The sequence below is a fragment of the Cynoglossus semilaevis genome, unplaced genomic scaffold (genome assembly GCF_000523025.1).
Source record: "Cynoglossus semilaevis isolate Cse_v1.0 unplaced genomic scaffold, Cse_v1.0 scaffold1033, whole genome shotgun sequence".
In the NCBI taxonomy this organism is placed as follows: Eukaryota; Metazoa; Chordata; class Actinopteri; order Pleuronectiformes; family Cynoglossidae; genus Cynoglossus; species Cynoglossus semilaevis.
Window position 1 is genome coordinate 194,725 of NW_007585109.1, and position 16,734 is coordinate 211,458.

Genomic DNA, 16,734 nt, shown 5'->3' on the forward strand with positions numbered 1-16,734 from the left:
ATAGCTCGTGATTAATCACGTAGGCCTTGATTGACGTAAACAAACACTGAACAATAAGTGAAATCTTTTTGCGTCAGTCTTATGTCAGAGTCAGCTCTTGATGCTTTCCTGTCGTCTGTACTGTCGGTCTTCAAATGTGTGTGAATTAGGGAATGAATAAAACTTGATCTGTGTGCATGTTTCTAGAGATTTGAAAATGTAACTTAAAGGTATACAACCGTGACAGAGGTTTCCTGTCCTGCTAGAATCTGTCATAGAGTGCATTCTGTTCATTAATACGTGGACAGTGTTTGGCTTCAGTCCATCATAATGTAGGCCAGAGGAACAGAGAGTGTTGTGTGATAGAAAGCGATGCAGACACTCTATCCTGTAAATAACACTGAAGCGTTCATCATTGTTTAGTTTCATCGGGGTGACTTGATAGTCTAATACCATGTCTCCTGTTTTACACCACAGGCAGGTTGGTGGAACGATTGCGCTCTAGAAGGAGGGGAAAAAAGAAATGTGCTGGAGTGGCAAATGTGATAAACAGATGTGGATTCCTTATCCTTCGCTGTAATTTACACCAGATCCAATCAACTTGATTTGCTTTCATGTAGATAAACTTTTTTGGCGCGTGTTAATATATTCAATCCAGTGTAAGCTTTTCCTGTCAGGAAGAATGGTAATGTTAATCTTTGGTGTCCAAAATTTCTCTGGGTTAAGTTTGTTTATTCTGATTTTTCCACATTGGATTCCAGGAATAAAATCCTGTTTTCCTCCAAATTTGTACACTTACTTTTTAAAAGCACAATGAAACTGAAACAATTCAACCAGAATTTATTAGGCATCTTGGCGTTATTCAATAAACATAAGGTATTTTTGGAACAGGTCAGTTCCACAACACTGTTGTGACAGAGGCAATGGGTTACGATCATCTTCAACCCATAAAATAATATAATGAATTATTAATTAAATCTAGAGGGTGACAGTCTTCTAATATTCCCTCTGTTACCATGGGAAGACTGTCCCCTGCAAAGTATAGCACAAAGTGAATTCAGCTACAAGCTGTCTTTTCATACACAGGTTTGGTAGATGCTCCTTGTATCCAAACCTGTTGCTCTTCTGATGTGGCAAACTGTCCAGAGTGACACTTGTTTAACCCTTTAGACTTCTGTTGCTCCTCATTTACCACGATTACTGTTTGGAATCAGAACCCAGTTTGAAGAACCCAAAAACATTTTAAGAAGCGATTTGATTTCTCTTGCACGTCTAGGAACAGGGATTTCTAACTTCTGTTTCGGAGACTCAGAGGTTCTCGTCCACACTGTACAGATGCAGCGTACATCTGCACACCGTTGGATGAACTTTCCTCTGGCGCACGCATCAGGATACTGTCCAGCCGTCAGGAAGTAATGAAACTGGGCCTTAAAGATAAAAATATATCACAGGGAACAGCAAGAAACTAGAAATGAGAGATGTCAGTGTATGGCGACTGACTGTCATTTTCACTGTCACTTTGTGTTGTATGGTTATCACACAGTTGGGCAGGATGCAGCTCTCACTGGCTTTGATGTACTGCTGAAAAGGGGGATTTATAAAGTTAACCGCTGTTGTCTCTCTCTCTTTGTTGTCTTGTCTTAGGCAATAACCAGTGGCCTCGTGCTGGGGGACAGACGCCCTCTTCCCCGAATTACGAAAACTCCCTTCACTCTCTGGTAAGCTTGTTTTCCCTCTCTGTCATCCAGTGATCACAGGGTTTGATGGATGCTCGCTTTGGATATGTTACTCGTGAGGGATTGGGCTGGCATTAAAGCCAGATTCCTGTCTGACAAATGTTTTGCAGTGGGAGGTGAGGGAGCGGGGGGGGGGGTAGAGGAATAACCAAACTGAACAATACCTGTCCCCTGGGCCTTGCCATCTGTCCACTGCTCTGTGGGCCAAGATGGAGATGACAGTTGGGGGAAGGGTTAAGTAATGTTGGGCTGTGGCGGTGACAGCTGTTTGCTGAACCCCATCTTCTGGGATTCCTTTGCTACATGCACCAACAGCTACAGATCAGCTTTCATATGGAAGGCTACCTGATGAATATCATGGATTCATCTCTGTGTGAAAGAATGCAGCAACAAAAAAGCGCCTAAAATAGAACATATTTTAAACATGAAATATCTGCAGTACTTGCACTTGGATTTTTTTGAACCAACAGAAATGTCTGATTACTTGTTTTTTGGCCATGCACAAGCCTCTAGAAAACATTTTAGTCTCCCACATTGTAATGTCTGTCCTCTTAGAACACTGACCTTTTTTTCCCATGATGCTCTTTCATTTGCCAGAAAAACCGAGTTCAGCAGCAGTTACATGAGCATCTCCAGGATGCCATGTCTTTCTTAAAGGATGTCTGCGAGGTACTCGATAAATTAAAATCCTTAATCACGACCATGTCTCATGCGTCACTGCATCTCTCATTTTGTTTCGTCTTGCAAATTCAACGTGCATTTCACAAATGCATCTTTCTTTAATCACACTGTCGTCTTTTGATTTTCTTTTTTAACTGTTCCTGCCTACAGTTATCATTGTGGCTTAAGTTACATTAGAAATGTTCTGTTAAAGTTCCTTTTAAAATGTATTTAATTTACTCACATCAGACAATCATTGTTTTAGAGGTGGTGTCTGTTCTTTCACTGAGCTGCTCTGTTCTCTTTCTTTTTTCACTTCGATTTCTCTGGTCCTCCCAGTCTCGAATGGAAGATCGTCTGGACAGACTGGATGATGCAATCCTTGTTCTGAGGAACCACGCAGTGGGCTCCACCACCAGTCTGCCCAGCGACATCCACAGTCTGCTGGGACAGGCACAAAATGGGCCAATAGCAGCCATTGGAGCCAACTTCCCTGCCTCTGCATTGGTTCCAAGTCGGACAGCAGCGATGGTAAAAAAAAACAACAACTTCATAACTATTAATATTTGAAGTTTTCTGTGGTTTGAGAATTGATCAAAAAGCCAATTAAACCATTTTGAAGTTTTTTTTTCTCCCTCTTTCAACTCCACCTGTTAGAAACAGGTTCTCTGCCATGTGTGTAAAAACAAGAGGTTTTCCACAGATGAACAGTTAAATGCAGCCTGACATATTTTCCATAAGTGTAATGGCTGGCCGTAGGCTCACCCTCCTCGAGAGAGCAGCTTTATACGCAAGGGTGAGAGAGAAATGAGAAAAACAGGCGGAGTGGAGTGAAAGTTGTGCTTCAGAGAAGGAAGTGTTTGTGTGTTGAGTTGAAGTCAGAGTCTCCTGAGACACTGGGGAATGCAGGTCTTCATATAAATCACAATGTGCTCACCCGTCCTCCATCCCAGGCATTTTATTCTCAACAGCCCCGACATTTGAACACATCTGCTCTGTGGTAATTAAAACGACGCAGCTCGTCCAACTGTAATTCACAAGAGTTGGGAAATAATGTTGGTCAAATACAAGAGATAATCCAAAAAATCACTGCTGGATACACCACCATTATTACCTGCTGTAATTTCACACTTAAAACCACTATTATTATTGTAGGCGATGAACCTAATACTCCTGTGATTGTGTGTGTAATGCAATACATCACAGCATTCAACCCTGGTTGTTGTGATTGTGTACAGTGTGTTTTCTTTGTTGATCGTCTTTGTACATTCACATCTACTGCACTCTGGTTTTAGAGATTAGTCAGTCATTAACAACTAAATCAGTCAGTAACTATATTTGATACCAATTTAAATATACCCACATTTTTTTGCTCCCACAATAATCCTAACATAACAAACATGTTTTTGCCCTTTTAAAGTCACAAAAATAAAAAGAGTGACTAACTATATAAATACAGAAATCAGAATTTGTGAGACCAGTGAGAATTATTATATTGTAAGATATATTTCTATATTATATATATATATATATATATATATATAGATTTAATTTTTAATGTAAAACGGAAACTTTTAAGATGGCATAAATATATTAGTGAACTGTTAAGTTCTCACATTTGGCATGATTGGTCAAAATTCTTGCGCATTAAATTGAAGTAAAGTATAAATCCACAAATGAAAAATCTGCTGGACATGCCTCTGTTCAGTTTTGTTTGTTTTTTGATTTTGTTTTTGTTTTGTTTATTTGGAATATGTATTAAGAATATATTTTTTTAGCTGTAGTAAGGACTATTTGCTGTTGTTTACTTTCTTGTACTAAAAGAAAACACTGCAGTGAACGTTAACTTTTACTCTTTTTTTTTTTACCCCAAATTCATCTCTTCCAAATTCCTCTGTTGTTTTCATGATCCTTAAAGTTGAGCCGTATCTGTTTTTGTTCCTTATCTTCTTGTTTTTATGTCTGCTCTTTTATTGTTTCGTTTTTTCCGTGTATTTTCCGTGGGTGTTTTCTGTCTCTGGTTGTTTAGACGTTGACGTAGAAGCTCCAGGATCTTTCAGAGCCACTGGTTTTGTGGACTTACAGGGTTTTTTTCTGCGGTTGTCAGAAGGGCTCAGTGTGATGTATTTGTTAGAAGCAGAGCTGGAAGTTAGTGGAAGTGATGCTGACTGACTGACTGACTGCGGCTCTGAGACTGAACATACTGTGTCTGCTCTAACACTGCACTTCCTGTGTGGAGAGAGAGGAGGTCCCCCATGAGGGCTCCCAGCTCAGCCTCAGGCTTTTTTTTTACCCTGACAGACAGCCCACCCTTAGCCCACGTCCTCCTCTTTTTTCATCACTTCTTTCTAAAAACCAAGGATATGTGAGTCATTGGAAACGTGTGCCTGAACCCGCGGCCTCCACCCAAACACAGCTCCTCAGCTGTATGATAATCAGGTCCAGCCGTGAAAATGGCAGGCCTTCTTTTTTTTTTTTTTTTTTGCTAGAACCCCGCTTCCCCCCTAACCCTACTCCTTCAGACAAAGATTTGTTTGGACACCTGTTGAGAGCACAGCAAAGATTAGCTTAGCACTTAGGGTGGGGAGGAGTCTGGGGGAGTCGGGGTTAACAGAGGCCAGCATTGACTGAACTTTGCATTCCATTATAAAAAAACGGGAAGAGACCCTCCCCGTTTCTCTGTGGGGAAATCAAATAGCTGGAACTAAGTGGTGGAAGACGGTGGGAGCTGAGTGTATATATAGTGGATGTGGAAGAAATAAAAGAAAGAGAAATGTGACAGGACGCAGGGATTTGTCCGAATTTAGACTGGGACGACCTTGTCCCTGCTGTGGTTACAGTGAATTAAAACACAGACTGAAATGTCACATAAATACAAATATGTGGGGAAAGAGATTTCTGTAAGGTTTGTCTCTTTTTAGTCAAGAATACTGGTTATAATTCTGTATTAAAATCCTGTCCAAAGGATAAAGGTTTTCTGCTGTCAAATATCAGAACATTTATACAGTATATGTTAAAAATATGTATAAATAGCTATAAAATAAAACATTTAAATGAAGCAAATAATGATATTTTATTCATATTGAAATAGTGTTTAGAAAAATACATTTAAACATTGACCTCAAGGAGTAAAAAATAAGAATTGTTTTCATTTTTCCTCCTTCTTTCTTTATCTATTAAACAACAATATGTAATAAATAAGCCATAGTAATATAATTGAATATTGAATATTGAAAAATAGTGTTTGCTATTCCCTTTAAATTCTATTTTATGTGAATGCATATAAAATGGTTTCTGAGTCCACTGTGTTTTTTTTAAAACCAGGCTGTTGAAAAGCACACTTCTCCTATTTTCTGGTTTCACCTTATTTTTGTGCTGTGTGTCTCCAGAGAGTCCGTGCTTCCTTTCTTGATGTCTTTCGTGTGTGTGTTTGTCTGTGTGTTACAGCAAAGTGGAGCCCACGCTGAGGATGCTGCCAGCGTGAATAACAGCCATGGAGGTCTGCCCAGTGCTGGCTCCACTTCCAGCTCAGAACTCAACCACCAAGTGGAGACGTTCAGAGGTCTGATTTCCCTGCTGTTTCCAACCGTGTGAGATCGCATGGAATAGACTCAATAATTGGTTACTAGTCAGTTACTAATTTAATTCAGAGTCGCCTGTAATCAAAATGGATCATGTTCCTGTTGAAAATGACACGCTGGTCAATCGGTTATAAAATACAACTTCTATTTTCAATAAAAACAAAACCCCTGGTTTATGTCTGACCTGTGTACGACTGTTGTCCTCAGGTCTTTCTTCAACTGCAGCTGGTCAGCTGCCTCCCAACCTGGAGCTGAAGGTGGAGAAACAGGACAAAGATGAAATGCACGACAGTCTCTCTACAGACGGCAGGTCTGACGACGAGACCGATAAGAGGGACGTCAGGACGCCCAGAACTGGCCAACGAACCAGGTACAGAATGTCAAACGAAGCAATGAATACGTTTGTTTACGATCAAACTAATTACAATACATTTCGACTCAGATTTGACTGCAGGTGTTTGTCGTCTTTTGTCTCTCTTTGTTCCGCAGCATCACTGAGGATGAAGATCTGAATCCAGAGCAGAAGGCAGAACGCGAGCGAGAGAGGAGGATGGCCAACAACGCACGTGAGCGGCTGAGGGTACGAGACATCAACGAAGCCTTCAAAGAACTGGGTCGCATGTGTCAGCTGCACCTGAAGAGTGAGAAGCCTCAGACAAAACTGCTCATCCTCCATCAGGCGGTCGCCGTCATTCTGAACCTGGAGCAGCAAGTCAGAGGTAAATGAAGCAGCCAGCAGACGATTCATCACTGCAAATTACTGCGTTCATTTTTTGCATGTTTAAATCATGTTTTCTTTATTTATGTTTTATATCCATATCATATCCAATCTGACAAACATGACCTCCACATTTTCTCTGTTATTGCTCTTCTGTTTTCAGATGCATTGACATATGAAATGAATAAATTATCCAGTTGTTTTAAATAAAAACATCTTACAGTCCTGTTGAACATGAGACCTGAGATGACTGCTGCATAGTTTATCCTAAAGTATTCAATCAGTACTACTTTGAACCCGAATGTTAGAGTATATCGATCTAACTGTTATTTAACTGTCACATTAAGAACAACAAACTTTAAATGATTTGTTATTTCCTGCACCCACAGAGAGAAACCTAAATCCCAAAGCAGCCTGCCTTAAAAGGAGGGAGGAGGAGAAAGTGTCTGGAGGCTCCACTGACAACCAAGGTCACACAGGAGTCCATCCAGGCCTGACCGACACATCCAACCCCATGGGTCACCTCTGAGGAGTAGACAGGTACCAGACACTGTTTTAATTACCTTTGTTTTTCCTGGAATACGTCCATTTACAGTCAAGCACACATTTCTAATTTCCTGACAATCTGAATTCAAACATAAGAACAGAAATGTCACCCTGGTGCTTCAATAATTAATGTCACCTGTTGATTTCTTTTTTTTATTTATTGTGATTGTGTTAGCAAATAAAATATAGAATAAAACATAAAATTACAACTGTGATTTTTTTGTAATCATAGAAGTGGACATTATCCATATTGTGAATGAACGTTGAATGGTGCTCAGACTGACAGATACAGACGTGGATTAGATTAACGTTACTGGGAAGATTTAAGACAGAACGTTGCCCTGAGAGTCATCAGCGCCGCACATCGATGCTAATTAATTGCATGCCGTGTGGCTAAATGTTTGTTGTTATCAGAGTTCTGCATGTGCTGCAGATGAACTTCACGTCATTTTTTAAATGCGTCCATGCTTTGTAAATGTTCTAGCTCCACGTCATGCTGTTAACACTCTGAACAAAATTAAGGAACGGGGGTGTAACATCATAACGCAAATATGTTATCACACAAGTAACAGTTCCAAGGAATTGAACTATTAGGAAAATGTTGTGGTTTTCCATTTGTAGCATTCACTACTCTGTACTTTTTCACGTTTTTCCACAAAATGTGAACTATTCTTTAAGAGTGTTTGTATCAGGTTTGTCTCACCTGAACCATTTGATGTTTTGGTCTTTTTATACGTTAGCCTTTTTTTCTTCTGTAATATTATTTTTTGTATAAAGTTAGCTTCTGAAATGATTCTTTTATATAAACAGGTGTTTCCAAACTAAGCTGTGAAAGAATGCATTTTGTACATAAAACTATGGTTTTGGGGTAAAAGTAGAGAAACATTTTGAAAAATCCACCTTCTTTCCCTCCTGTAACACCACCAATACTGACATTTTAATTCTGTCTCCTCAGATCGTGGCGATCCAGATCATTTCTGTCCTGTTTGAGTGGGTGACCTTCTTCCCAGTGACAGACCGGACTCACAGTTGGTGACACCAGTTGGAGGAGACAGACCACCTGAAGCAAATCCATAAGACTAAGAAGAAGGCAGTCCTAGACTGAGGAGGAGCCTGCAGCTCCCTACTACCAGTTTAGATTAGAATAAAAAACACGTCCCATCGTAAGAAGATTCCTCAGAACATGTCACCGTCCACAAGAATCACGTCGCTCCTGAACAATCAGAGACTCGCAATATCCCCGAACCATGTGTGGACACTGCTTCGTGCCTAAACTGAAATTGACGAATGCATTGTAACAGCAGTTGTTTTGTTTTTGTTTGTTTGTTTGTTTGACTATTTATTGCGTTGATGAACTATGAAGCAAATGTCTAAAGGGAAAGTTCAGCAATCCAGAGAAGGAGTGTGCAGCTTTTCAGTGGATTTAAAGTTTGCCAGTGTCACCGTGACAATGGAGCACTCCATCCTGACCAGTCCCTGGTGATGCCAGGATAATGGGGAAAAAATTGGGCACTGACATGAATTAAGAGATTAGGAATAATTTATTGGCCAGATATTTATAACCCAACTGGAATTTACCCCTAGCTTTAAGGATTGAAAAACTGAAGCACCCAATTTTCTTATTTTAATTAAAAGAGGATATATTATTTATTTTTCTAATGTATTAATTCTGCCACTGTAATCAAAACTTTGTTTGTTACTGAATAGTTTAGATGAGTTTGTGTGAATTAAAAGGCCCCACTAAGTACGTAGGTGACAGAACAGTGGCAAACTCTAGTTTTACTGAAAGCTCTCAGATTATTTTTCTTTTTTTTTTACAGTAGTGAGCAGAGAAAACACCAAACTTAGCATTCCCTGCATATTTTAGTGTCTTAACTCTAGGAAAAGTGGACTTCACTGCCCTTCAGGTCCTCCACCATATAGTGTTACATGTGAACCCTGACAAAACCCAAACAGTTTTCCAGCTCCTGAGGTCGGCTGCACAGAAGTGGCTTTTGTTTGTGTTTGTTTTATTAGTTTGTTTGTGTCTTTTTTTGCTGGTTCTATCTTTTAGAGTGACATGAAGTAACAGTTTAAAATAAGTATAAAGACAACGATGACCACAGCTCGTCCTGGCCTGATGAAGATACCACTATCTCTTTTTTCTCCGTCTTTCTCTTCTCAGTATAGTTCAGTATCATTTACTCTCAGTAATATGTATTAATCTTTTTTTCTGTTGTAACAACTCCTGTCTTTAGATTTCCAACATAATCACATGTCACTCAGTTTCTTACTGCAGAGAAAACTAAGTCTAAGTTTGTTTTTGTTTTTTCTTTTCGTTTTAGTTCAGGCTATGTTTGTACTTTTATATTCGGAGACATGGGTTGCAGCTTTGTTTTCTTTTCTCTTCTCTCTGCGTGTTTTACATTTCTCCATTTATTGAGTCTTTGGTCTTAAGACTAGCTTTATATTCCATTTATGTCTTTGTATATCATCATTATCCCAACCTACAACCAGACTGCCACCTTCAAAATAAGTATTCTGCGAGAAAAAAACGGGATAAAAACTGAAGAGAATCGGAGGCCCTGCCATGAGTTTACATTAACGACTCGATATGTTTTAACAGGTTCTTTTTGTGACATGAACCTGAGCTTTTTTAAATGTCTTTTGACTGAATATTGTCTTGTTCTTTCAGTATTCCGAAGCCTAAATTAGTACTGACAGACTTTGTTGGCGGGTCTAATGTCCATGTCCTTTCCTGCTTCCTTTTCATTATTTTATGTTTTAAATATCCTGTTCTTCCTTCTTTTACTTCTTTTGCTCCTGTTTGTCGAAGTTAGACTTTGCTGTAATCCCAGATGCTTTCCCTTGTATAATATATACATAAATATAAATATATATAAAAAAAGAAAGTCAAAAAGAAAAAAAAAACCATTTGGCTTATTTTTCACTGTAGTTAGTCTTTTATACAACAATACTGTAAGAATATTTCTTGAATTATAAATATTACTCTTTCTAGATTTTTGAAAGCAAAAGTTTTGAGTAAAAAGTTTCTTACTTTATTTTACTATATTAGATAGTAAAATGTCGGTTATTTACCATAACCTTTCCATTATACCAGAAATTTACAAAGAGCATCTCAAGAACAAGAACCTGACTCTTTGCTTGTCCGGTCCGCTGATGGAGGAGGAAAAAAACTCCTAAAGATGTGACCTCCATCTTTTTCTTCAGTCTCTGTTGTTAATTGATTGATAAAAAGATTGTGATCTTTGTGTCAAATGAAAATGTGTTGTTGATGCACATGGGGGAAAAAAGAAAAAAAAACTGCAGTAAGGGGAGTTTGAATAATGTCTTTTTTCAACAGAAAACACAATGTATATAACATTTATGTTGCAATAAATGTGCCATCTTTTTATAAAACTGCTGTGCGTGCATTTTTTCACACCTTCAACCTATTTGTATCTGTAACTGCAGGTGCTTTATTCAAATAAGCTTTTATTTCATATTATTGAAGCAGTAAAAAAAGGACAGAGTTTATTCCCTTAAGCATTTTTTGAACCACTTTGGTTTAAGAACATCACATGGTGGATTTTATTTTGTAACTAGTTTTGAAAATGGTGCGTTTATCTTTTATTTAACTTACATTCCCAATAGTAAGGTAGTCCATTTTCTGCAGTCAAACGAGGAGACAGATCAGTGACGTTACCTCACACAGGTATGCTTAAGTAGAAACAAACATCCTAAAACTCTGGGTTACTGTCCTCCTCTGTCAGCCTCAGGTGCTTCTCTCTTACTTTGTTTTAGAGAAAAATGCTTTATGTAAACGTCACTCTGTTATCAAAGATCTAGAGATAACACAACTGTCATGAAGTGCAGCAGCACTCTGGAGATGGGGTTTGAACAATTCCATTTTGGTTGTCACGACTCTCTGCCAGCTAAGGTCTGCCTAATCAATCCCAAAAGGGTTGTAAAAATGCTACTTCAAATCGAATTGACTGTTGTGCCGTAAATCCTGAGCCTCAAACATCTGCACAAAATTATACTCCTGCAGATGGGAGCATGAAAGCTCTCATCGCATCCTGAAAGTTCTGATCCCAGTCCAGTTTTCTGTCCGAGGTGACACTGGGCGGAAAACTGCTGAGCACTGCTTCTGTCTGTGGTGAGCTGAGTGAAACTCACTGTCATTTTCCAGAATTCCCTGCAGTAAAGTCAGATAAGATGTGAGTACACTGGGCTCACATTGGTGGTGGGTGTGCATGTGTTCTGTGGGAGTTGGACCACCAAGTCTGAAGGCTGACTTCCTGTCATGGCTGCTGCGCCAACTGACAGAAAGGCTTTGGCTGGTGTCCTTGAAGCTCAACCAAAGCCTTCTGCTCCTTCTGCTCCAAACAGTCAGACATCATTCTCTTCTCTGCTGATATGTTCAGGAAGCACGCTGGGGTAAACATGCTTCATGTCTTCAGCTTCTTATTTCACCTGCCTAATTTTTGGCATTTTACTATATATAATTTAAATGATGAAGGTTCTGTTAAAGGAGGTATTAAAGGAGCATCAACCAAATGTTTGATCGTGAGCAGTAGTGGCTTGCAATGACCTTGGTCAGGAATCTAGCTAGCTTTAGGCTGTCTTTTTGGATGATTTTTAGCTACAGTACAGGTTATTAACAACACAGAACAATGAAGTTTTGGTTGACCTAACAACTGATTATAAAGGAGTTCACAAACCGCAGCTCACAGACACTGAACTGTAGGTCAGTAGAGCAGGTTGACCAGTAACAGTGACTAACTAACACAAACTTTTGGAAGTCGGCAGGTGAATGAGAACTGTTTTATTTCAGATGGTTTTTGGAATCTTATACATAATGAGTATGAATATGTACTGTAGAAGTTGATTTCTGTTTTCCTCTGCTTGTTCCTTATCGCTGCAGAATAAAAAGAAGCTGCGCACTGAGTGGTTTACTGAGCCGTGTACTGAGCATGCTCAGAAATCCCAGCTGTGTAGCCTCAGCACAGAACACAGCTCTCATTGTGTGCTGCTGTAACCCAAAACAGTGGCACAGTGCTCAGATTAAAGGCTGTTTTGTCGCGTCTCTGTCCACAAAGTGCAGACCAAATGGATTCTGTGTACTTCATGGACTTTGACAGTGGCATCCTCGGATGTTTTTCATAGAGGCGGCCAGATGTGGCCAGTGAAAATCTGAGTGTGGCCCACCAAAATGTTCCATCTCCTGGTTACAGTGTTACATCATATTTCCATCATTACAAGAAGACAATATATAAAACAAGTTGGGGGAATGAATGAAAGAAAGTGGGACAGTGTGATAGCTAGCAATGCCCCTTTAGCCCCCCTTGGGAGCAGCTCTGTCTTAAGAGCAGCTCTTTGCAAACCTGCTGTCACAATTAAATATAAAACAAAAGATAACATTTGAACTTTCAGTTTGAAATATGTGCTAAACATTTCTTGCAAACGTTTACCTTTTTTCTTCTATATTTTAGGTTTTATTAAGCTTTCTTTTTGGAAACTATTTGTTTTTTCTGCCACACCCTTGGTATTGGTCATTTGTTTATTTATAAAGTGTGTCGTTCGCAAACACACACACACACGTACACACACACACCCTGATACTGTTGATGTTTTGCATATGGGAAGTTTTTTTTACTCCCCTGCACTTCCTCCACTAGATGACGCTATCGGTTTTAAAAGACGTGCACATAAGAAAGTGCAGACAATTAAGGTCATTGAATATCGGACTAGAAAACACTCACTATTTCCTCACAATAAAGACCGGACCGACTTTTTCTGTGCTTCGACAGCTTCTTTCTCTTCTAATTGTTATATTGTTAAATAAAGTATACACTTTCACGACTTTGTCAAACATGTTGTTTGGCGTTATAAAATTTAGTTGAATTAACAAACATCTTTTATCACTATTTTCTCTTAGACTTATTATCGCTGAAATGTTATATTTTATTATCAATATCCTTCAACTTTTCTGCAAAAGATTAAGTAAGTAAAAGTAAGTAAGTAAAGTGTATTTTAAAATGCCGTTATAATAAACGATACCTTTGACTAGTAGCATCAAATAAAAGTATTTTTCGATGACAAAAGTATATAAATCATATCTTCCTTTATTCTCCTTCTTTCTCATTCTCTTTCATTTCTGTTTTTTCTTTTCTAGAAATTATAATTGTATTTATTTTACAAAACATTTATTTATTTAAGAGAGGGATATTTACAAAAATAAACGTGAGTAATATTCATGACACATTCTCTACTGTCGTGATCGGTTATGTTTTAAAGTCTAGAGTTAAAGTTTGATGCTTTTATAACTATGAATTATCATCCCGTGTTTCTCCTGTATTGTCTATTTTTACAGAACCCCACTTTAAACACCAACAACTGTGTTGCTGACCTTTTTGTAGGTTAAACTGTGTTTTAGGGTGAACCGTACTTTTGAGTGGACAGACTCCTCTTCAGTGGGTGGGCGGCTGTGAGTGTGCGCTTGATTCAGTAGGCGGGGCAGCCCGCAGGCTCGGACGTCCTCCTTACAGCCATTCTGTCTGCGTTTCACCAAACACTGAACCGCAACAAGTTAGACAACGGTTAATTATATATATCTCTTTGCCCAAGAGTTTATCCCAACTTTTTTTTTTTTAATTTTGTTGTCGCAAAGAAGATTTGAATACACTAGCATATACGAAGGGGAAAAGAAAGAGAAGCATCGCCGGTGAGTAGGAGACAAACTTTACTAACGAACTCAGCAGCCGCAGTTTTCATTGTAAATGGTCAGAGTTTTCTGTTACAACTGCGGCGAGCGTCAACGACCGTTAAACCTAAAAACTACACTTTAAAACTAGATAACTGACAATGAGTAGCGAAGTGAAGTGACCTAGACTAACATTATGCTTTAAGCTTAGAAGTAAAGAGGTGAACTTAAGAGCTTGTTTGTCTCAATCACAGTGTTTGTTTGCGTGTATGCGGCTATCTGTGTGTTTGATGCCACCTGTTGCAGCGGTGAAACTGCGTCAGTTCAACCTGCTGATGTCCAAGTCACGTTTTCACCCTAGAACAAGTTTTATATTTTAATACCAAACTGCTGTGATTTCCACTTGTCTGCAGTAATTCTTTTCCTTTTGTTGTGCCACCTGACTTTCCAGACCACAGCACCCCTCCACTTTGTTATGTAACTCTATAATCTTTTCCCACTGTGTAAGTCCTGCCATTCTGACTGCTTTCATCTTTTACTTTCCCATGTTTAGTCCTCATCTGCTCCCGCAACATTTGTTTAGTCCACATTTAAAATCTACAGGACACAGGCCTCAGTGGCCCAAAGCAGGAGAGTACATCCTTAATCCAGTTTGAAGATACCATAGACTGTGTATATAAGAACATGAGGCTGTAAAGATGTTTTATCAGCAATTGATGTTGTAGTCCTAATGTTTAGATCTAAAACGTTTTATAAAATCTGAAGTTTGACAGAGACTTCCTCTTATAGATATAGAGTTATAGATTGTTGTGTTAGTTTTGGCATACTCCATCCTAGTTCTGCAGAGGTTACAATCCACATCATAAGAAGATTGACTTGGCATGTTGTTCAATCTTTGCTCAGTGTCTTTCTTGTTCACATCAAAGCCAGGGCCTCTGACATTCTAACCTGCACCCAGTGGTGAACTCTCCAACACAGCCACTGTGCACACAGTGGAGCAACTCAGTCCAGGTTTTTCTTAGTTGGCAGTGTAGAAACAATGAGAGGGAGATAGAGATGCAAAGATCTCAATTTTGGCCAATTCTGCTTTTCTTCAATATTATTACAAAATTGTATTTCAGTGCATCATTTTATCATCATAACAAGTTATATTATAGAACATTATCCACAGACTGCACTCAGTCGTAGGTTGTCTCATCAGTTCAACAAATGAGTGCTTGGTGACTAGACTGAATGATAATTCCTGTGCTTACAACGTCTGACAATTAAAAGCAGTACAGTAGCTCTGCATAAAATCTGTATAAAATTGCAGTCATTAATATGTGATAAGCTATGCTTCTTCTTACTCTGCTTTGAATATGTAGTTTATTTTCTTTTCTGTGATTCATTGTTTTACTTCCTCAGCTTCATTTTTGTTGTTTTGGTTTTAGAATTTATTGATGGTGGTCGGGAAGCCTTGTTCTATTTGCATATTCAGAATTAATAGTACAAAACAAAATGACTATATAAAAACCCTAAACTTAAAATAATTGATTATCTATTTTCTTTTTGAGAACATTTCTTGTCTTCAGTTTTCTTATTAAACAAAAATATTAAAGATGGGATAATGATGGTGTGGCCTTGGACGCGTACAGCAGCACAGTTTATGAGGTGCTGAAGATACGGTACTGAAGCCCTGGCAATGATTTACTGCTGGTTCACAGATTACTGTCATAAGTTACATTTGTTGGCTCATCTTGAAGGTAAATCAATCATTATTGTACAAAATTATAAATATCAGTCTTTTTATTCTCTATTTCTTACTTAAGTTTCTTTGGTTTTTTTTTGCAGTTGCAGTAAATTCAGAGCCCCGCAATTACAATTACACGTTCTTCATATAACGTTGTTCACGACAAAGCTTAAAGACAAAGTGAATGTGATTAAGCTAACCTTTGTCTTTGAGGTACATATCAGTCAACAACACTTGTTGCAGTATTTCTTCTTTTTTGAATGCCCTCAATGAAACATCAGCTGTCAGTGTCTGTGGTCATTTCTTCTTCATTCCACACCCGTTCTGCCCATTGTTGTTGTTCTTATCAGTGTCCTTCTTTCTGGCCCATTAAAGTCAGCTTTTGTTTGATATCATCAGGTAAAATAGGCCACTATCACTAAAGAAAACAGGAACCAGTAAAACACCATTGTTGAGAGAAACACATGGTCAGTGTTGGTGCCTTTGCTTATTCTGGCTTCCCAGGCATAAAACTGTCTGATAAACATTTAACAGCTTACTTTAATTGTGCACTGATTGGTGTTTATAGCTAGTTGTGTTTTTCTTGTCTGTAAATCCCACAACGTTGACAGCCCTGAAATTGTTACGTTTTCAAAAATAATTACAAAATCATTCTTTTTTCCTTTGTGGTAATTTAAAGTATGCAATGAATAACATTGTCCTTAGTGTGAGTAAACAATGCTGTATTTGCACTCAGAAACACTTCAAATTCCACTTCCGACCTTATGGGTGTTAAAAGTTGTGGACAGATCACATTTCTCAGGGTTGACTTTGGTGTTTTCTGTTAATGCCCTGCTCTCAACCTGTTTAACCTATAGTCTTTGGCAGGTGCAGTAAACATCGAGGCAGTCATTTTGTTACACCATACCTGTTAGTCACTCACCTGGGTTTTTTCTCAACACCGCCTGCATGTGTTTGTTATTAAAAATGGTTGACTCACTGCTTGTAATATTAGAGGTTCTGGTTTGTCAAAGGAGACACAGGTGGCTTATTGTCTCAGTTGACCTTAGCAACAGTAGATGACCAATTAAATTCTCCCTGGAAACAAATCAATGTTAAGT

General features: G+C 38.6%; 1 protein-coding gene across 4 annotated transcripts in view; it reads left to right on the forward strand.

Annotated features, from left to right (window-relative positions):
* tcf12 (transcription factor 12) overlaps positions 1-10,619 on the forward strand; it is a 52,732-nt gene extending 42,113 nt beyond the window's left edge. For 3 of the 4 annotated variants that reach the window (XM_008336958.3, XM_025053511.1, XM_008336959.3), the window contains 7 exons: positions 1,624-1,697; positions 2,715-2,906; positions 5,823-5,937; positions 6,164-6,326; positions 6,446-6,675; positions 7,064-7,214; positions 8,176-10,619. In XM_008336958.3, the coding sequence (XP_008335180.1) occupies positions 1,624-1,697; positions 2,715-2,906; positions 5,823-5,937; positions 6,164-6,326; positions 6,446-6,675; positions 7,064-7,203 (914 nt within the window). In that variant the 3' untranslated portion in view covers positions 7,204-7,214; positions 8,176-10,619. Of the gene's footprint in view, positions 1-1,623; positions 1,698-2,312; positions 2,385-2,714; positions 2,907-5,822; positions 5,938-6,163; positions 6,327-6,445; positions 6,676-7,063; positions 7,215-8,175 lie in introns of all 4 variants that reach the window. The other variant, XM_017030669.2, reaches the window with a different exon arrangement.
* The last annotated feature ends 6,115 nt before the right edge of the window (positions 10,620-16,734 follow it).